This window comes from Arvicola amphibius, chromosome 12, assembly GCF_903992535.2.
Source record: "Arvicola amphibius chromosome 12, mArvAmp1.2, whole genome shotgun sequence".
Lineage (NCBI taxonomy): Eukaryota > Metazoa > Chordata > Mammalia > Rodentia > Cricetidae > Arvicola > Arvicola amphibius.
This window is the reverse complement of record NC_052058.2, coordinates 33,100,772-33,122,263: the sequence shown is the minus strand read 5'-3', so window position 1 is coordinate 33,122,263 and position 21,492 is coordinate 33,100,772. Positions and strand designations below refer to the sequence as shown.

The 21,492-nt window shown below is 53.8% G+C and overlaps 1 protein-coding gene across 1 annotated transcript in view; it reads right to left on the bottom strand.

Moving 5' to 3' along the window:
- Nucleotides 1-1,195: 1,195 nt before the first annotated feature.
- The window catches only part of Arhgap22 (Rho GTPase activating protein 22), a 121,097-nt gene continuing 100,800 nt past the window's right edge, over nt 1,196-21,492 (bottom strand). The window contains 18 exon segments of the mRNA XM_038349245.1: nt 1,196-1,667; nt 1,669-1,789; nt 4,246-4,282; nt 4,285-4,545; nt 4,548-4,744; nt 4,746-4,787; nt 4,789-5,125; nt 7,216-7,264; nt 7,266-7,298; nt 7,300-7,339; nt 8,363-8,406; nt 8,408-8,437; nt 9,183-9,206; nt 9,208-9,279; nt 9,281-9,317; nt 11,877-12,003; nt 12,006-12,051; nt 12,053-12,084. Coding sequence (XP_038205173.1) covers nt 1,425-1,667; nt 1,669-1,789; nt 4,246-4,282; nt 4,285-4,545; nt 4,548-4,744; nt 4,746-4,787; nt 4,789-5,125; nt 7,216-7,264; nt 7,266-7,298; nt 7,300-7,339; nt 8,363-8,406; nt 8,408-8,437; nt 9,183-9,206; nt 9,208-9,279; nt 9,281-9,317; nt 11,877-12,003; nt 12,006-12,051; nt 12,053-12,084 — 1,772 coding nt within the window. The 3' untranslated portion in view covers nt 1,196-1,424.

Below are 21,492 nucleotides of genomic sequence, written 5' to 3'. Positions count from 1 at the left end.
CCTAGTTGTAGAAATCTCCAGTCACCTTCAGGTCAGACGTCAGTCTGTCCTTACCACTGGGGTGGGAAGCACATGGCCTTGTGTTGGTAGCCAGTGTTACCCGGGTAGCACTGTGACCCTGGCCATTCTACTGCCCAAGTGTTGTCAGACATTAGGACCTTAATGTCAGACCCGAGACATCAGGAGCTTAAGGACTTTTCCACGTAGTAATCAGAAACCTGGCTACTTTAATGACCTCTTTAGCCCCCCCTCCCCAATCATCCTAGGTTACTGCTTAAGAGGGAAAAAAAGCCGCACACGGTGACACTGAGTGGGAGCAGGGGTAACACTGCTGCCTGTAAAGCCAGTCCTCAGCCAGACCTGCAGGTAAGTTTGTATTGTCTGCTTGACTGGGTTTAGAAATGGGAGAGAGACGCATGGACCAGTGGATATATTGTGGCCAGCTGTCTCGGGCTCCGGTTGCTCCAGGTAGACCAGCTCTTGTGCCACACCAGCTGAGGGCCTTCCTAGATGGTTAGGTATTTTAATGTGGCAACCAAAATGCGTCTGAGCTGCCTGTAAGCTGGGGTGGGTAGGGGGACACATGAAGTCTGAGGATGTCTGAAGGAGTGAGTAGACATGGAAATTATGTGACTCTTCTCACTCCCAGATCTGGAAGGTGGGCCAAGCTCAGTACAGAGTAGGAGACACCCTGAGCACCCACCATGAGCTCTGCTCTCCTGCAGGCCCAGTAGAGAGTAGGAGACACCCCTGAGGATCCATGAGCTCTGCTCTCCTGCAGACCCAGTAGAGAGTAGGAGACACCCTGAGCACCCATGAGCTCTGCTCTCCTGCAGGCCCAGTAGAGAGTAGGAGACACCCTGAGGACCCATGAGCTCTGCTCTCCTGCAGACCCGTATAAAGTAGGAGACACCCTGAGCAGACACCCTGAGGACCCATGAGCTCTGCTCTCCTGCAGACCCAGTAGAGAGTAGGAGACACCCTGAGCACCCATGAGCTCTGCTCTCCTGCAGGCCCAGTACAGAGTAGGAGACACCCTGAGCACCCATGAGCTCTGCTCTCCTGCAGGCCCAGGCTTCCCCAACCACAGTGCTAGGACCCTCAGAAAGCTTCCCCCTGGAGACGCTCAACCTTTCTAGAATGACTTCTAAACTCCACTGGCATCGACATGAAGAATGAGGCTGGTAACAGGTGCTATGTTTTCAGAGCACATTTAATAAAGACTGAGGTTCTTGGTGGTGGCCCTGCTCTTAGGTGCCATCCTTTTGGGTGGCTATTGGGAACTTTTCCTGGACAAGAGGCTAATGCTGATCTTGGCACTGTCCCCTCTGACACCTGCTGGGACCCATAGGTTTGAAGAAGCATCCAGATCCTGCCTGGACTGTTTGTGGTCCTGACAGCCCCTGTGGGGTGTCACGCTCTTTCTATCTGGCGCTTGGGGTCAGATTGGTCCTGCTAGTGGCCTGGCCCAAACTTGAAGCTTCTGGCTTCTCTGCAGCCTGTGGCCAGCCCTTAAGGAAGAGTGACCAGACATATACAGACATATAGTCTGCTCCTTTCATTCTGGGGCTCTGGGCCCCTTTGGTCCCGACAGTCAAGCTTCCTAGGGTGGCAAAGAACTCCTCCATCTCCTTCTGCAGCAGCTGGTTCCTGCGCTCTGCATCCTCAACGGGCCCGCTCTGAGTTCCGGAGCTTTATCTCCAGCATGGCGTACTTCTTCTTCTCCTGGTCCAGCTCCTCTTCCAGCCGAGACATCTGCTTCCGCAAGTCAGCACTGCCTTCCTCGATGCTTAAAAATCAAGAAGAGGGAGTTCAGACTCCAGCTACCGGAGCTCTGTCATGGCAGGAATGGCCCTGGGTCTCACCAAAGCAGGGAGGACAGAGGCCTGCGGGGAGGGATCTCACAGCTCGTGGGGGCTCCCTACAGGGAGGCTTCCTTGGGATTTGGGACCCAGAAAAGCCACCCTAAGGATTCCTGTCTTAGCACTGAGCACTAGATAAAGCCTTCTGTCCCTCCATCCCTGTCAGCCACTGGCAAGGGGAGCAGAGGTCCCCTGACCTTTTTCCATGTGCTCATACCCACAGCTCCTGCTGCTGTCTATGCAGTGCTCCAGTGGAACATAAATCTGGAGGAGGAAATTCCCATCTACCCTTCATGTCCTCCTTGGGGTCACCTCCCAGGACCACCCTGTAAGTCTTGTCATACCCGAGCCTACACAACAGCCTGAGCTCCACAGCACTGAAGACAGATGACAATGGGCCTAGCATCCTCTGAAATGCAGAGGTGACCTCCCCCACACACACTCCCCAGAGCCACTGTCACCAAACAGGGACAACATACATGCAGCACTGACTACAGTGAGTCTGTGAACTGGGTATCAGCCCCTCTACTGCCCCCAGACACTGAGCACAATGCTAGAGAAAAGTGACCTCCTTCACCATAGCAACAGGCAATACCATCAGAAAGGAGGGGCCTCATGGAGGATGGCACTGAGTTCTCGCTTGTCTTCTGTCCCCTGTCCCCAGTCCTTGTTTTTTTGTTTGTTTTGTTTGTTTGTTTGTTATGGGGAAGCTCGGCCAATCACCTTGTTTGTGGGATGTGTTTCCCACCCCCCCAAGAGCCCCAAATAGTCTATGTGCGCTTGTTTTTGCTCTTTGTTTTCCTGCGCTCCTCACTGGAACCCAGGTTTTGTAAGTTCTCCTTCTTTCCTTCATTAAAAATACTTTATATTAGATCTAGTCTGGTTAATTCTAACTGCCGGTTGATCACGCCCTTCATGTTTGTTTTCTGTTTTTTGCTTTTTTTGTTTTGTTTGGATTTGTTTTGTTTTGTTTTTCGAGACAGGATTTTCTGTAGCTTTAGAGCCTGTCCTGGAACTCTCTCTTGTAGACCAGGCTGGCCTCGAACTCACAGAGATCCACCTGCCCTCTGCCTCCCGAGTTCCCCCAGCCATTCTTTGCTACCCTCTCCTTGCTTGAGCCTCCCCTATGTTACGCTACAGTGACCTTGTCAAGCCCTCCTACTAAGCTCCTGTTCACAAGCATCTCCAACTGCAACAGTCCAACACGGAGCTCCTGACAGCTTTCTAGTTCTGCCCAAGAAGCACCCACTTATAGCTCCTCCCTTCAACTCTAAAACCTTTATGCCAGTTGAGCTGTTCCCACCCATCCATGAACAAGGCCCATTCAATCCATCGTCAGAACATGTGCCAAAGACTCCTGTTTCTCCCATCTCTCCTACTGACCCTGTGGCCCATGTCACTCCCATAGGCCTGAACTCCTAATGCTCTCTTAATTGATCCTACTGAACCTCCAGTAAGCTTTCTTATCTGAGAGCCAAAGTCCTTGAGACAGACGATCCATCAACTTTCACATACTGCCCTCTGAATAAGACCAAGCATCACCCTGGTTAAAGGCCCTGCCTTACAACCCTGCTCAAGGCTGGCACAGCTCCAAGGTGTGCTCCCCTAACCCACACCAAGCCTCCTATCCTCTCCTGAGGAGGGTCCCCTTCCATTCCCAGTGTGACTGTCCTTTATCCCACTTCCAAGGATGCCATGAATTTCTAATGAACCTTGCGCATGGCTTCATCCTGACACCCCAAACTTGAGTGAGGTAGAGAATTCTGGGGAGTTTGGGACATAGATGTGCCCCCAGCATCCAGAGCAGTATTCATACTTTCACAACCAAAGATTCTCTTAGGGACATACTGGAACAGGAGAGACTGGATTTCAGGAAGCAGAATGGGGCTCCGTGTATACCACATGTATACCAGCCTAATGGATGGGACATGGTACAATGCCCTCTCCCTCCCTGTGCTAAAGACCACCCTCATTCTAAACTTCTTCCAAGCGGCCCAAGCCACTCTGTCAGGGCCTCCACTGTGCCCCCCCAATTCTTCCCAAAGAGGGGCCTGTATAGGTAAGGAACAGATATCGAGGCTTGTGACAAGCACAGGGAGTAGGCTGGTTTGCCCACTGGGCAGTGTGGCCATCCCCAGTGATAGTCATTCAAGGCCCTGTTCTCACCCACCGCATCCTGGAGAGCAGCCACCTGGTTCCTGGCTCCTGTTCTACGGACCAGCTGACATTCCCCTTGTCCTGATGCCCTCGGCAGGCATCTGTGGAGCCTGACCTACTCCCAACCCTGAACATCCTAGGGTGTTTTCCCAAGGCAGGCAACCTGGAGGCTGGCTGCTCTGAGCCCCGCCCCTTGCAGCTTTGCTATCATAAGCCTGGCCCTTACCTTTTCAGGCTCCTCTCGTACTCAGTCTTCTGTGACTCAGCTCTGCCCTGAGCTCGGCTACCTGGCCCTGGAGAGCCCGACAACGGCGGGCATGAGCCTGTGTGGGGCTGCCTGGGTCATTGGGCTCACTGCTGCCACTGCCCACACATGTCTCCTCCAGGCTGTGGCCCAGGTCTGGGGACCTGTGGTCCTCACTGCTGCTGGGGAGGGGAGAGGGCTCAAGAGCCCACTCAGGGTGTAAGGAGCTGCCGGCAGAAGAGTCGCTGGCCCGACAGGCTGTGCAGCTGCTGACAGACGCCTCTCGGAGGATGAGGCTGCAGACCATGCCATGCTGGCCATGCTGGCAGTGCTAGGAAAGTGGCTGGATGGGGGCACATTGTCATAGGTGGAGAGTCTCTGTGATGAGCCTGTATCCTTGAGTCGGTCCCCTGATGAAGCACGACGGTGGCCACGTAGAGAGGATAGCCCGTTTATGAGCCAGTTCCCACCAGAGATGATTGGGCACCTCTAAGGATGAACTGCCCCCCTTTGGGCTCTCCGACCGTTGACCCCTGCCTAAAGGAGGACTTCCAGCCAGGCAAAGTGTGCATCCTCTTCCCAGGGCTGGTGGCTGCAGGACCAGTCTGGCTGCCAAGGCGTTGGGGAGAAGTTCTAGAGAGTACTGCTGCGGCTGGCCCATCTAGAGATGAGGTCCTGTGTGTGGGCAAGCCAGGGCTGCCAGGCTCACCCTGGTGGTCCTGGGGAACCTCCTCAGAGCCCCACTCTACTGTGCCCTGGACAGTACCACGTGGCAAGGCAGGTTCTTCCAGGGAGGTTGCGGCAAAGAGCTGTCCGTGTTTGCGGATGAGGACAGTCATCAGATGCTGAACCAAGGAAGTGCCTACGATAAAGAGCCAGGAAAGGATGGCAGGGTCAGCTATAGACACAGGATGCCCATTCCTGCAGGGAATGGACTGAGAGAGGACTGTCACACCAGCCAGAACCAGGCACAGACAGGGTTGTGCCCACAAATCCCCTGAGCATGGAGGAAGCATAGCACTGCTCACCTAGGAGGAGGAAGGTGCCATGCAGACACAATGCTCATCGAGGTCACAGGATGATGGAACTGGAAATCAGAACCTAGTAGGTTCTCAGAGCACATCAACAACTCAGTTTCTCCTGTGCTATTGCTGCTGCTGGCTGTGCCTTAATGAAGACCCTCTGAGGATACAGAGCTCTGGACCAGGGTTTTCACTCTCTCTCTCTCTCTCTCTCTCTCTCTCTCTCTCTCTCTCACACACACACACACACACACACACACAGAGAGAGACACACACACAAACACACGTGCACACATACACATGCACATACACACACACATGCACGTGTATACCTTGGGGTCTGGGAAGATGGTTCAGCAGTTAAGAGCACTTTTTGTTCTTGCAGAGGACCTGGGTTTAATTCCCAGCATCCAGAGAGTGGCTCACAACCATTTATAACTCGAGTTCCTACAGATCCAATGCCTCTTTCTGACCTCAGCATGGCACCAGACATGCACACAACGCACAGACATACCACGCAGACCAAGCACTGATACACATAAAAAATGCAATAAATAAATCTTTTAAAAGTACTTATTTATGTATGTGAGTATTTTGCCTGCATGTATTTATGTACAGCACACATGTGCCTGGTGCCTGTGGAGATCAGAAGAGAAAGTCAGAGCCCCTGGAACCAGAGTTACAGTGTTGTGAGTTGCCACTTGGGTACTAGCAACCAAACCTGGGAAATCTGCCAGAGCAGCAAACGTACTCAACCACAGAGCCATGGCTAGGCCCTGATAAAGTCTTCTTAATGTGTATGGAGATATTCATACACAATAAATGCACATATGCACAGTGTTGGCCACCCCCCTCCATCATCCCTGAGATGCCGGGCTCCCAATCTGGTGGTATGTGGCTCAGCAGTAAGGCTAGGGTCATCCAAAGGTCATCAGTGTCTGCTCTACAGCCGTGCTCCCTCCAGCAGAGCTGGGAAGAGAGACAGACCATGGCCTGCGTAGACTTCCCATGGAAATCTAGTGGTCCAGGAGAAATCACAGAAGGTGCTTCTCAGCCAGAAAACTCGGCCCACCCAGACTGGGCTGTGGGGCTGCTGCTGGCATCCAAGTTTGGGCCCATTCACTCAGGTCTAAACCAGGACTTCAGGAGTGTCCTCACCAACTAGATGGGAACATCCGGGGCAGCAAGGTCCTTACACTGGCTCTGTTGGGGACAGGCTTCCCAAAGGTTTGTGCATACAGGCTCTCAATTCCACACTGGCCTCTCTCTATGTGGGCCCTGTGTAAGCTTGGCTGACAGGCCCAGGGTGAGTCATCGCACCTCACGTGGCCTCTGTTTCATCATCTGGGACTTGAGGACTATAATCGCACACAGGCCGGTGTGAGGACTGTACCTGAATGGCACCGATGAGCTGCAAAGCGGAGGACTGTCTGGCTCCTTATTCACCTCTTCCTCGCTTCATTTTGCTGAGACCACGTCTCATGTTGTCCAGGCTGACCTCAAATTCCTGGACTTACGTGATTCTCCCCGCCTTAGCCTCACTATGTTGCTCTTTTAAAACATCATTTTATTATTACTTATCACAAGAGAAAATTCCCTGGTGCTTGCACAGGTCTATCCTCAGGTGCCTAAGACGATCACTTCACTGTGGCGTTAAAGCAGAACATATTTGTGTGGGTTCAAGGACAAGGACTCCTGCTTCCCAGCTGCTCTGCCCTCTCTAATCACTGATCATTGTCATTGTTTCCAATAACCGGTTGCCTACCAGCCACAGAGGGAAGGAGGGTATGTCCCTAAAGATGGAGACAGGACATTTAAGCTACTGTCCCCCTAGCAATAAGCTGTGCTAACAGCTACTAACGATGTGCTGATGACTAACACAAGACCAAATCTCCCAGCTTTGGGCACCGCTAAGCCACCTCCCTTTTACCTTCCATGATGGTTACTGGATCCTCTATCTGTGGCCGAAGGATGTTAGGGGCCAAAGACTGTTGCCAAGTTCTGGACACTCAATCTTGTTGACATCTGAGTGGGCCTGCACTTCATCCAGAAACCTGCAAAAGAGAAAACGCCATTAGTGAAGCAGCAAATTCCGAACTCCAGTCTACTGTGAGCTTTGGAGCCCCGCATGGCCGTGCCCACCATAATGTACCCCACCAAGCCCAGCCCACACCGACTTCACCTCTTCCACCCTGCACCACCACCCACCCACCACACTAACACTCCAAGCTGCCACCTCACAGATATACCCCACCATACCATACTGCTGATGCCCACCCCATACCAGTCAGCCACCCGCATTACTACATGCTCTCCACATGCTCCATCAATCCACATACCACACACTTACATACCTATGCTTCATGCACCCACACCTGTCACAGCTATGAACAGCCAAACCCTAGCCATATCCACACAAAACCCACCCCATCCATACCCACTCAGCTTCCCTATACCCGACCACTCACTAGGCTATCATGCTACTTTCAATACGCAGGCATATCCCATAGCCACCCAACCTCAACTTCATATAGTCATGCCCTCTAGCCACGCCCCCCTACTCCAACCCCACCACATGGCCCCCTCTTTGTGCCCTCAGGCCCCCTCCCATCCCCACACTCAGCCAAGCCTCTCAGGCTTTCTGTGGCTGCTGGGTACAGTCAGCTACACCTGTATGTGATCAAGGAAGACCGCGTCCTGAGATCTAAGACTATCCTGAGAAAGGCCAAGGAACAAGATATGGCCATCCTTAGTGTAGAAGGCAAATGTGACATAAGTTCAGACCCCGCCTGGCACTGGGTAAGTATCATCCCAGCAGACCCCTGCCAGCAACCCAGCATGTGGGGAAGGGAAGTGAGAGGGTACCCAGAAAGGCAGGGCCTGGCAGGGTCCTTCTGAAATGATTCACAACCGACCACCTCCTGCAGCTCTGTGTTCTTCCACACTCCTTGCCATCCCGACCCTTGCTGAGGCAGCACTGAGGGGGTGAATGGACCCTCTGTACAGTTTGTCTCTCCAGGGGTGGAGGGAATGAGCACAGAGCCAGAGAAGGGCCCGTCCCAAACAGGCCCACTTACCTGCAGATGTATCTGAGCAGGTTGTAGTTGGCCTGAGGAAGGTTTGCTCACTTGTTTAGCTAACTCCAGAGTCCCCTTGTGAAGAAAGAAACAGAGAATTTCAGACACCAGCAGTATGGCCTCCCTTAACTGGAGAAAGGCAGGACGGGAGGAGGGAGGGATGCATGGCCAGTCCCAGCTGACCTCTTCCGTTCCCTCCAAAGTGTGGCTGTGACCTCTTGAGGAGACTGACTTCATTTCTGGGAGCTGGAGTGAGGGGTTGGCCTCTGCAAGGTCACAGAGGAATGTCTCGGCTCACTTATCAGGGCACAAATATTTGCCAGATAACAACTCTCACCCAGGCACAGTCACGGAGAAGGCAAACAGTCTGTCCACTGCAGCAGCCCAGAGCTGCAGATGGCTCCAGCAAGGCCAGGAGGGCAGAGCGTGGAGGGGAGGGGACTGAGGCCTGTCCTGGCAGCTATCTCAGAAAACAGGTAGGTAACAGGCTCCTCGGTCTTAACACCGTGAATGAAAGCCTGGGAGTCTGAGGCCAGGTGTGGGAGGACCATGGGGAAACAGAAGTGTGCACTGTGTGTGGCTAGAACTGGGTACGCTGTGTAAAGAGGGGTCTGCCTTCCACCCCCAACCCTCTACTTCTGCGATAACTATCAGAGGAGAATTGGAGTCCTACACAGACTCCACCGCACTTGAGGGCCCTCCTTCCCGACACAAGCACGCCTTGCAGTCAGGACCCGTGTACCACTGATAAATCTTGACTCCACAAGCCTGCTGCCCCCCCAAGCCCCACCCCCAGGGATGTGTCCCGGGAGGCACTGACCTCCCCCTCGTCCTTGGTGAGCACGCTGGGCGCAGCTGAGGAAGTCCTCATACCTGGCGAAAGGGATGACGGGCTCTGGGAGCTCCCGAAGGTAGAGCCTTCAGCAGGGAGGCCACTGTGTGCACGTCTGTGGTGCTGGGGTGAAAAGGGGATACATGAGTGAGAACACGACCCCAGGAAGCTGCAGGGACTCACACGTACACTATGACCTCCCATGAGACCAGGACAGTACCCGGTCTCAGGTTGAGGTGTGTGCATATAGCCAGCTGCAGACCCAGGCTGCCCGCAAGCACAGAAGGCAGGACCCCTGCATGGGGAGGGGGGGTGACAGAGAGACCGGAAGTTTCAACTTGGATCTGCTCACCAGCCTCACATCACTAGCTCAAATACAGTGTAGTGTCTAAGGGGTGAAGAGAATTCGGTTTTGTGTCTCACAGTGTGGGACTTGGCAGACGTTCTGCTGCAGAAGCCACAGCGCATGGCTGGTCCTCTCACAACAGCTGCTCAAGGTGAAGGAATCACCTGTGACCCGGATCAGCTCACAGGAAGCTCTCATGGGGTACAGCCAAGGCTTGCTTGAGCTTGCTTAGTTTCCTGGGATGAACCCTGGCTGAATTGGGGAGTAAGCTTTCCCTCCCCCACTCACTGCCGGTCTTTCTTTAACGCTTGGCTCCAGTGTCCTTGAATTCCATTCCCAACACCACTGTGAATCCGCTATACACCCATCACATTCTCACCAGCACCAAGAGAACTTTCCAGGCCAACGCCTGGGACCATTCAGCCTGGGAGTCTCACAGGACATGCTACACATGGCTGGTGGGGCTGAGGCTAGGCCACAGCAAGACCCAGGGAATCAGAGACTGCTCCGGTCAACTCCGGTCATCTCCACTGACCATGCCTCCACCTGCGGCTTCCCATCCTCTCTTCGTCCTCAGAGTCACCCTCTTGCCCATGCAACAACAGCATCCATCCAGAATGAAGGTCTTACTTGTCTCCAATCTTGGAGAACACACACACACACTCTTCCCACCCCTTCTCTCCCCACTGGCTCACAAGCTCTTATCTGGACCACCACACCATCCTAATCTACTTCTCTCTCTCTCGCTATCTCTCTCTCTCGCTCTCATCTCTCTCTCTCTCTCTCTCTCTCTCTCACACACACACACACACACACACACCACACACACACCTGAGGCTGACTGTTCCTGTGGAGAAAGACCAAGGCCAGAAGCAACACCTATAGGCAGGCTAGTACAAGGGGGTTGGGGGAGGGGGGGGCTACAGCACAAGACAGAGTAAGTCTGGGAAGGGAAGCCCCATCGTGCAAGCCCAGTTGACTGATGAAAGGAGGACTTCCCTGTGAGGGAGTTTTAGGAGGACTTCCTGTGAGGGGAGTTTGAGGAGGACTTCCTGTGATGGAGTTGTCCGGGAACACAGCTCCAGTCCTCACAGTAGGCAGGTGGGCAGGGAAGCAGAAGCCCTTGGGCCTCTATGATTGAGGGCAATAAATCCCTGAGATGTCCCTGTGAGTGAGCTGGGTGGGGGAACAGAGCCCCAGGGCACCACTTTGAACCAGGCCAGACAGGGCCGCAGATCCCCGGGGCCCTGTAAGTTGGTGGACACAGCTGCTATGTGAATAGCAGAAAACTGGAGGAGAAAGGTTTGGGGAAACATGGAGGCGGAGTTTCTGAAGCACTGCCCTGCTGGAGGGACACTGCAGAGATGCCTGCCTGGAGGAGGAACCGTGAAAGCCGCAGGAGAGGAAGGTACCATAATGGAAGGGGCAGGCAGGAGCCACGGCCTGGAGGAAGGGCCTCGTCATGCTGACGAAGCTGAGTGAGATGCAGGTCTATGGAACTGAATTCAGGGATGGGCGCCAAACTGAGCCCGGCTGGCACCATGCATTAAAACAGGAAGGCATGACAAGATGATTGACACCAGAGGGTGGGGTTAGGCCCGAAGGCTTGGTACCTTGCCAGGAAACCCCAGGGAGTTTGAATATGGCGGTGCGAGGTCTGACTTCTTTTTTTTTAATATTTATTTATTTATTATGTATACAATATTCCGTCTGTGTGTGTGTCCTGAAGGCTAGAAGAGGGCACCAGACCTTATTACAGATGGTTGTGAGCCACCATGTGGTTCTGGGAATTAAACTCAGTATCTTTGGAAGAGCAGGCAGTGCTCTTAACCTCTGAGCCATCTCTCCCGCCACAAGGTTTGACTTCTTTCCAAGGCGGGCAGAAGCAACTGTCTTCCTGTCCCAAAACCCGACTGCGATGGAACTCAGCTGCTAGGCCACCATACCACTGAGGAAGCTTGGGCTGGGTCACTGAGAAGAGGCAGAGCTAAGAGGCACACTGCAGTAAGTCTGGACTCCGAGATGCAGCTGTGTCTAAGCCATTTCGGCCTGGCAGCCAGCTGAGGCCTTCTTCCCTCTACCGGGGTCAGGGAAGAGCTGCGAACACTACCACATGGCTGACCTTGTTTGTGGCAGACAACCTCAGGAAGACCAGGGGACCAGCGTGACACTGCACTGGCACTCCGTCCTCTGAGCAGACTGGCTTAAAGCGCATGAGTCATAGGGGCAGCCGACACACCAGGCAGGCCCTGCTCAGAGAAGCTGGTGTCAAGGGGGAAACTATAGCAGGCTTACCAACTGGCCCCACCTCTCCTGCCCTGTCTCCCAGAGCTCACCTGTCAAACAGAGGCTTCTCCCCACAGTCGAAGGAATCCTGCAGGTCCCTCACCAGGTTGGCCTGACCCGGCATACGGAAGAGCCCCTCTTCACCGAGTCCTCGCTCCCGGATGAAATCCACACATGCTCCACCAGCAGAGGTGCCAGACGAGGGCCATACTTCCGTTCGTGGTGCCACTGTGTCCTCCAGACGCTGCCCAAAGATCCCTGGACACAGAGAGAGACTGTTTAGATTCCTCTGCCGCTCTGCTCAATGGCGGTGGTGAAGGGTGTCTGGGACAGCTGAAGGAAGAGAAGGCTGTGGGTACCAAAGGAGGCTCTTTCCAAGGGTACAGATTAGACGCTGGGGAGGGCACCCCTAGGTGGCTAGGCAGGGCTCTTAGTGCAGCTAGCCTGGCTTGTGGCGCTTTCTCGGGCCAGGAGAAAATGGCCTCAGGGAGCATGTATTTGAACTGTGTTCATGGATTTGGAACTCACTCCAGATGGGAAACCATGCTATGCCCAGGCACATGAGAATGAGCGGATCCCTCTTGGGTCAGTCTCTTGGGCACTGCTGTAAAAAGGAGGCACAGGACAGCTCACGGGACAAGACTGTTGACACACTGATGTGAAAAACATTATCTTATTCAACATCATTCATCAAAATGCTGCAGTGAGTGCCAAGGCATCATTGTGTGAGGACCTTAGTTCAGATCCGTGTAAATCTGGACTCAGTAACACCCATGTGTAATCCCAGTGTTCCTAGAGTGAGATAAGAGGAGCCCTAAAGACTTTGGCCAGCTATGGTGTCGTACACCGTAGTGAAGAAAAACCCTGTTCCCAACAAGGAGAGACAACCACGGTTGCCTTCTGTACACACACACACACACACACACACACACACACACACACCAGAGAGGAGGAGGAGAAGAACAACAACAACACTACAAGACACTGCCTCACATCCCTTAGAGGCTACTGTCATCAGAGGAGAAACTAGGGAGAGCAGGCAGGGTGGAAGAGGAACCGAAAGTCTATGCACTGCTCGGGGTAGGGGAATGATACACTGTGCACCACTAGCAGGGACAGAAGATCCGTGCAGTGTGGTATCTCAGTTCAGTGAATTGAAAACTGAATTACTGTGCAAGCAATCCCAGTGCTGGTTAGACGAGGGGAAGAAAACTGAAAGTGGGGTGTCAAGGTGTGTGTGTGTGTGTGTGGTGTGTGTGTGTGTGTGTGTGTGTGCATGGCAGCTTTGCAAACAGCAACACAGGGGGGGGGGGGGGGGCGCTCGGCCGGCCGTCAGCACAGGCAACGTGCTGTGCCTGCACAATGAGACGTGGTTCCGCCCTGCAAAATCAAGAAATTCTGAGAGGCTACGACATGGCTGAATCCAGAAGACACTGCAAAGAAGGCTCTCCCAAAGGGACAAAAGCTGTGTGACCAAACTGCTAAGAGATTCCTACATTGTCACTCTCGGAGAACGGAGGTAGAATAATGGCTGTGGGGACTGGGAGGGAGGTGGACCGTAACTGTTCAGGGGTACAGCTTCAAAGATGGGGGAGGATGGTTCCACTGCCATCTGAGCTTTAAGAAGGATGAAGCAGTCGAGGAGTGGTGGCGCTCGCCTTTAACCCCGACACTCGGGAGGCAGAGACAGGCGAATCTTTGTGAGTTCAGGCCAGCCAGGGCTACAAAGAGAAACCCTGTCACAGAATGGCACGGCAAATGCTGAGCCTTAAACTGCACGATCTGGAAATGAAGCACTCAGAGCCAGTGAGGAAGATGCCCCTGGTGTGCACTATATGCACACACAGTTTGGGATTTTCTTTTGTGCATGTGAACATGTCAACTTGTGTATACCTGTAGCAGGGTCCAAGTGGAGCCCATTCAGTGTGGCTCTGGATGCAGTAAACATTCCAGCTCTTCTGCCACCACCATGGAGGTGGGAGGCGGCTAGTAGCAGGTCCCATAGACAGAGACCATCAGGGTCACAGCAGAGGAAGTGACGCTGGAAAAGATGGAAACCTCCCTCTTCCAGGACTTGGTGGGCTAGTTCCCTGACTGTGACTTTGGGGAAGGCTGAGAGCCTAGAGCTCAGGGACAAGCTGGCTACGTGGGCAGCTCAAAGCAGGCCAGACTCAGGCCTACCAGTGTCCTAGCCTTTGTGGTCAGAGCTGGTTGGTCCAAGGACACAGAGACCCTGCTCTTTCTCTCTCAGAACTCAGTGACCCACGCTCAGGGCCTAGGCTGTACAAGTTTACCTCCTCCTGTCACGTTGAAAAGTTTTGAGGTTTTTTTTTGGGGGGGGGGGGGGTCAAGGCAGGGTTTCTCTGTGAAACAGTCCCAGCTGTCCTGGGGTTCACTCTATAGACCAGGCTGGCCCTCGAACTCACAGAGATCCACCTGCCTCTGCCTCCTGAGTGCTGGGATTAAAGGCATGTGCCACCACCACCTGGTTTTTTGGGGGGGGAGGGTGTGGAACATTTTTTAAATTAGCTTTTTTTTCTCCCTTTCTCCTTCTTTGTTTCGAAGTACACACAACTAGGCAAACTTTTTGTCATTGAGCTGTACCCCAGCTCTTGAGTTTCTCTTGAAATATCTGTGCTTAGGGTAGCAACAGGCCTAAGTTTCCACAAGACAAGTTTGATAAAAACTGACAGAAACCCACTGTCGATTCCCTGTTGCCTCCCACCAACCCCGGCTCTTCATGCTTTGAGGCATTTGTGACTACAGACCTCCCCAAATGACACTATAGTCTGGATCAGTGGGGGAAGGGGTCCCAGCGTACAGAAGGAAGCCACGGGGAGTCATGTCTGTTGTAACCAGAAAGTACCATTACGTCAAATGAGCAGGCATGGAGCACAGAGAGGAAGAGCCCATGAATAAAGTGTCCCCAGGTGGGGCAGCGGCTAGTTTGGCATGGCACCCGCCTCCTCCCCACCACCCATATGGACCTTTCCTTCAGCTTTGCCCACGCGTCAACCTCGCCAGCGTCAGCTCCCACACAGCCATGCCCATGTCTAGTTGGGTTTTTTTTGTTTTGTTTTGCTTTGCTTTGCTTTGTTTTTTACTCTTTGGGGGCCTACCACAGCTCCCAAATAAATACAAGCGGACTTATTTTTACTTTTGAATGTCCGGCCTTAGCTTGGCTTGTTTCTAGCTAGTTTTTCTAACTTAAATTATCCCATTCTCTTTAAGTACATTTTATCCCTGGGCTCTTAGCCTTCCTTTAGTCTTTATATCTTTCTTTCCTTCTTACTCCACGGCTGGCTGTGTGGCTGGGTGACTGGCCCCTGGCATCTTCCCCTCCTCCTGTTCTCCATTCTCCCTTTCTAGATTTCTCCTCCAATTTTATTCTCTTTGCCTGGCAGCCCCGCCTATCCCTCTCCTGTCTAGCTACTGGCCATTCAGCTCTTTAGTAGACCAATCAGGTTGTTTGCAGCAGGCAAAGTACTCAGCTTTACAAAATTACACAAATGCAACATCAAAGGATGCAACACACCTTTGCATCAGTAAACAAATGCTCGACGGCACAAACGACTGTGACACATCTTCAACTAAAACTCCACAGCACCCGTGCACACACAAGGCCTTCTGTTTCCATTGCTTCTCCCACCCCCAGGGCCATAGCAGTGTAAAGACACTCATTTCTGCAGGGCCACGGGAAGAGGTGGAGGACTGAGATTATGGGAAGGACAAGCACAACGCAGTGCCTTTTACCTGTCCCAAGTCACTGGACTCAGCTCCTGGCTTCAGCTCCCAGCGACTGGAGACCAGTCAGGAAGACAGAAGACTTGCCAAATTCTCTCCACAGACTCACAAAGCTCAGGTGAGTCCAACCAGCCTCCTTGTTCCCCGAGTCCTAGGCATCTGCCTCTCACTGTGTGTCTGTGCCTGGCCCTGTTCTAAGAGCAGAAGGTCCCCTATTCTCAGGAGAGGCAAACCCAGATCCCCAGGGAAACTCTAGACAACACCATTCCCTAAGTAGAGCATGCATGATCTAAGGGTAAACTGAGGATTTGGGCACCAGACATAGAAAAGGAGATCACAACTGCTCCATAGTACGCTTGACGGGAAGATTTTTATTTTATAAGGGAGAGAACAGCCAGAGGCATCCGGAAGAGTCCAGAGCAGGGAGACAAAGTAGATGTGGCCAACAGACTGCACTTGGCCGCAAGAGGAGAGAGAGAGGGGAAAGAGAGGGAAGGAGAGAGAGAGAGTGAAGACAAAGGGGACCAAGAGGAAGGGGCGGGAAGGGACAAGAAGGAGGGGATGAGAGGGGAACAAAAGAAAGAGGCATACCTGGAAACAGCAGAGTTACAAGGAGTGAGTGAGGCGCTTGGGGAAGGAAGCCCATGAGTTGGAGAAGTTTAGGGTGGAGCGCAGGGTGAGGAGAGCTAGGATGCCACCTTCTTGTGGTACTGAGGGAGCCTGGAGGCCGCATGCACTGCTTTGGTGTGCTAACAGGCACCACTGATAACCATCCGTCTCTTTAGGACCTGAACTAAGGAGTTGGCAAAACAGAACAATTTTAACAATATACTAGAACGGAAGGTCCGTGGATGCCCTGCTCCCCGGACCCCACCTCCGAACTCATCGTTTTGTACTTCAGCATTTTCACTTAAAGGAGCAGCTCCTCAAATGGCCAGTGCTACTCTTGTGTTTGGGTCATTGTGGAACAAGATAAAGGCGGTGTGAATACCAGCACTACAGTACCACGACAACGGATCTGATAGGCGGGTGACATAAAACAGAACAAGCACCCCAAAACGATGACTCATATCCCAGAGTGGGAGGGTTCAAGATTTCATCACAACCCACCAATTTAAAATGTATGAGCTGTTTGCTTCTGGAATTTTCCACTTAGTACTTTCAGGTTGCAGGTGGCCCCTGGAAGCTAGAACCCTGGAAAGTAAAAGCCGTGGATGTATGAGCGACACCACGAGTCCCAGAGTCACCCCAGGTCGTGAGCATGCTCCCCACTCCACCCGCTGTGATCTTCACTTTACTGACCAGGCTGCCAGGCAAGCTCTGCCCCGCTGGCCTCCACCAGCCCCTAGGCACAAAATGTAGACGAGCCCATCTGTCCGCACGGCACCCAGTCTTGACAGGTCTTGTCTGTGACAGCCCCTCCCAACCCTGCCTCCCACCGAAGCCTTCCTTAACATTCTCACTGGCCCCAGATAGGGGCAACGGGAAAGTCACAAGGTCTCAGCACTTCAAAACAGAAGAGGTTTGGGGGAAGGAGGTGACAGAGGAAACAAGCAAGTACGAGGAAGGGGACTAGGGGGTCAATGGAGTAGCTGGATGGAGAACACCTGGTGCTGGAGAGCAGGGGATGAGGATGACTGGAGAGGGAGACAGGGTTATGTGAGCACCGGCCCCAGATGCCAGGAGGTCGGGGCACAGGGGGGACAATTAATAAGACCAAAGAGACCCAGGTTCTGGACGCACATCTGGCTAAACCAGTGGACCACAGGCCTCTGTCCCCATCTACAGAGTGAAGCAGCATCTATGTTCACAGAGCGCCCCAAGGCCCAGGATGGCCCGCATTCCCAGGCCATCCCCTCTTCCACTGGACTCTGGAAAGGAAAAAGCCAGACCTCATTCCTTGCTCAGCCTCCTGATTGTTCCTTGCCAGGTGCCCCCGCTGTAGGCAAGCCACGATCAGGCCTCAGGCAGCCTCCCTTCCCAGTGGCCCTGCCCACGGCTTTCTTTACCACAGTCCGTCTCTGGCCTGGCCCCACCTGGTGAACTCCCAAACCTCTCCTGGCAAGTCTCAGAGGGGAAATATGCCAAGAATCAGTTCCAGTAGGCTTGTCATGTTGCTGGAAACCCAGCCAGTATGTGGTTCCTAGAGGTCCCGGCCCACAGTGGTCACAAAGTGCCCACTCTGCCAGCTGAGAGGAAGCTGTCGGGGATGGCTTTCCTCCGGGTAGACCTGCGGTAACAGCTTCTGCCTGGCCAGCTGTTCCTTCCAGCCTGGCCTACGTGCCTCCAGTAAGTACCTCTCAGAATCTCAAGCAGGAGTGGAAGCCAGTCACAGCTGCTGCTCAGAGCTCATTCTAAAACACCCTGGAAGTGGTCCTCAACCTCCCTGCCGAGTCCTGGAGCTATTCCCACGGGTGAACACACGATACCAACCTAGTGCCCTTCTCCTTACCCTCAAGGGAAGCGGTTGGTGGTGGTGCCAGGGGGCCAGCGTCCTGCCACAGCAAGAAAGGGAGGCCACTGGGATTCCCTTTGGATCTGGTCCCAGAGCTGAGGCAGCAGGTCGGCTTGGCCGCTGCTGTGTATCTGCCTTTGGCTCTCCCCAAGTGGAGAGGAGGCCACAGTCGGGGGTGGGGGGTGGGGTGGGGGAGACAACGAGAAAACAATTCTCCAGAGGTTTACAAACTTTGGGGAAACCCACAGTCTCCCTCTTGGCTACAAATTTTTCTTGCTCTTTGGTCCACTTCCACCTGCAACCTGCCCTGCACCAACTCCTGGAACATCCACCCCCACTTTGATTGGACCACTGACTTTTCCTGTTTCGGGTCCTGCTTTCTGAGACAGTCTCAGATTGGGAAGAGGCTGAAAACCCTTCTAACTTGCCCTCAGCATGGCTGGAAAACCACCAGAGGTTAAGGCACTAGAGGGTGGGGTTGTCCAAGGCCAGCCAGACCCCAAGGCAAACCTATTCCTTCCTCTGGTTGGTGGCGTTCCAGAGGCCAGCTACAGGCAGTGGAGTCCGAGACTTTGACCCATCTCCTGCTAGGTGTCTAAGCAGTCCGGGATGGGGAAGATATTAAATTCCTAGACGTAGTTTCCCATCTCTCCAAACAGCTTTCACCCCCGATGGAAGGGATAGGGGATCCCCAGTTCCTCTTCCCCGACACGCACATGCACATACATCCCCGCAGGCCCCTGGGACCAATCTAGGATCCCAGGGCTCTGTGATGCGGGCCACCCTCCCTCAGCCCCCACCCCCAAGCCCCGCGTCCCGTCGAGCCCCTACCTGGGGCGGCGGGCGCGCAGCAGGAGGGCAGGCGGCAGGGTGGCCGTGGGCAGGCGCGGCAAGCTGGAGAAGGCCCCGAGCAGGCCGGCATCAGGCCCATGGCGCGCCCGGGCGCGGCGGCGCGGCTGGCAGCAGCAGGAATGCCCGGCACGCGCACAGGTAGCGTCTTGCCCGCCGCCTGCCTGGCCAGAGCCGCCTGGGGCCGGACCCGGGGCGAGGGAGGGAGGATCGAGTGCCTGAGATGCCTCCCCGCGCTGGGAGCTCCCGGTGCGCACCCCCCTTTCTGCACCGTGGTATCAGGAGCCCTGAGTTGGCGCAGCTCTTTATGCTATCACTTCCTAGCGGGGCCCCGCTTCAGGAGCACCCAAGCAGACCAAGGGCCCAGAGGCACGAGTTTCAGGCGGTGCAAGGGAGGCCGGAGAGGATTGGGCAACTGGTTCTGAATCACCCTGCCAGCAGAGACTTAATGCCCGACCTAAAGGGGATCCCACACTCCAGACTTTCCAGGTCTCCTACCTCCATGAAACCAGGTTTGGATTTGACCTTGTCTCCTCCCAACAGATCTAAAAGATAATTAACAACCCATTTTTACAAGAAGCTGTGAAGCCTCAGATAGGATGCGATTTGCCTGGGGTCTCCTAGCTGAGAAAGGACAGATTATTCCATTTTTACAAGAAGCTGTGAAGCCTCAGATAGGATGCGATTTGCCTGGGGTCTCCTAGCTGAGAAAGGACAGATCATTCCAAAATCGTCTTTCTGCAAAGCCTAACCTCTCTGGGTTGGTTTAGAAGAGCTCACAATCGTGTGTTCCGGGTGGCAATTGTGTGTTCGTGTGTTCGGAGTGGTGTGCAGGTCAGCCTACACCAGGAGGCAGGTGGACAGAAGCAGAGAATGAAGAGATGGAGAGAGGGAGGAAGAAAGCCCTGAGTCTGGGGAATGGGCCCCTCCTCAAGCTAGGCAGGCGTACAAGGGACCATCACTTTACCTGCTCAGGTTGAGTAGGACTTAGCTGGGAGTATGGACCTCCGAGGGAAACTTTAGAGCTGCTCGAAGAACCAAGATAACCCACTGCAATAATTTTAAGAACACACCTTGAGGCAGGCGGTGGTGTCACATGCTTTTAATCCCAGCACTCAGGAGGCAGAGGTGGGTGGATCTCCCTGAGTTTGAGGCCAGCCTGGTCTACAGACTGAGATCCAGGACAGCCAGGACTATGTAGATAGACCCTGTCTCAAAACAAAAACAAAATAAAACAAAAGATAAAACTAACCCAAAAAGAGCCATAACGATCCAAGTATCGGAGTGGTAAATAAAGGCAGGCCGAGCAAGTCTCAATCACATCCCATCTTTATTCCAAATGGGGCATTTTGATATCCATGGCCTGGTGACTTCCTTGCCTTTACAACAGCCAGAGGAGCTTGGTTAGGTATGAGCTGGCTGAGGGTGGAAAGGCTGTCGCGGACTATCAGGGTAACTGCAGGGTGCTTGAACTACAAGAGGAAGAGGAGATAAGTGGACTTACCAGTCCAGGAAGTGGAAAAGGCAAGGGGTATATACCTTACCCCTGCGTCCCTGGGGAAAGCACACGCTCCCAAAGTTTTGAGCTGTGGGACACTCAGACTAGCTAGCGTTAGGGCAGGCCCTGAACCTGAGCGTGGAGCTAAAGTCCTTCATCCAAAAGTGCGTATAATCCAAAGTGTCCAGTCTCTCCTCTCAGGTCATTCTGAAGATGGGAAGGGTGGGGGCACCTTTCTACTCCCCTAGGGTGGGTAGACAATGGTGCTGGCTTGTTTTCTTCTATCTGAACCCCAGTTTCCCAACCTGGAGGTCCCTAAATTAGACCTACCAGCCTAGGAAATGCCCAGATGAATGGAGGTTTGCAGTTGCCTACTGCTTATGGGTCCTCACTAGCCCCACTTCACTGAGTTCTAGTCTATTGGGTTGGGAGCATCTGGGGCGGGGGTAGGGGGCAGAGCTGGAGAGCCCAGACATGATGATGGTTCTCTTCTGTGAGCAGCCCGGTGCCAGGTGGGCTCTTCAAGCTTGGATGGGCGTCTCTGAGAGGCATGTGCAAGAGCGCAGAGCTCTGTGTAGCATATAGTGAGGGGAAACTGGTTAATGGCTGCCAGAGGAGGAACGGAAGACAGACAGGGTGACAGAAAGCAGAGAGGGAGTTAAAGATGGCTCTGAGCAGGGGTTGCTGCGGGGAGCTCCCCGTTGCTCTGGCCTTGGCTTTCCTGGCAGACAGTTCAAAGCCCGGGGGCTGGAGTCTGGAGCAACGACTGCCACCTGTTTTCCCGACTTGAGGATCCCAGATCATGGGCTACTGTAGCTCTTTTAGGGGAGGGGCCTTAAGTGCTTCATGGAAGGAGATCTGAGGACGCTGTGAACCTGTCCCACCTGTCCCTAAGCCCGTGGGGGAAGGCTCCACCTGGTGTCTGAACCTTCATGTCTCACTAGAACGGTCGGTCACACAGCATCAGAAGCAGGTTCAAGTGACCAAAGCCCAGTCTCGGGCTCACTGGCTTGGCAGGTTGATAGTCACTGGAACCGGAAGTAAGGCTGTCTTCATGAGTCTCCCGGTGAGGTTGAGACATAGAGCAAATGGTGCCGGGGAGAAGTGATCCCCAGCCCTC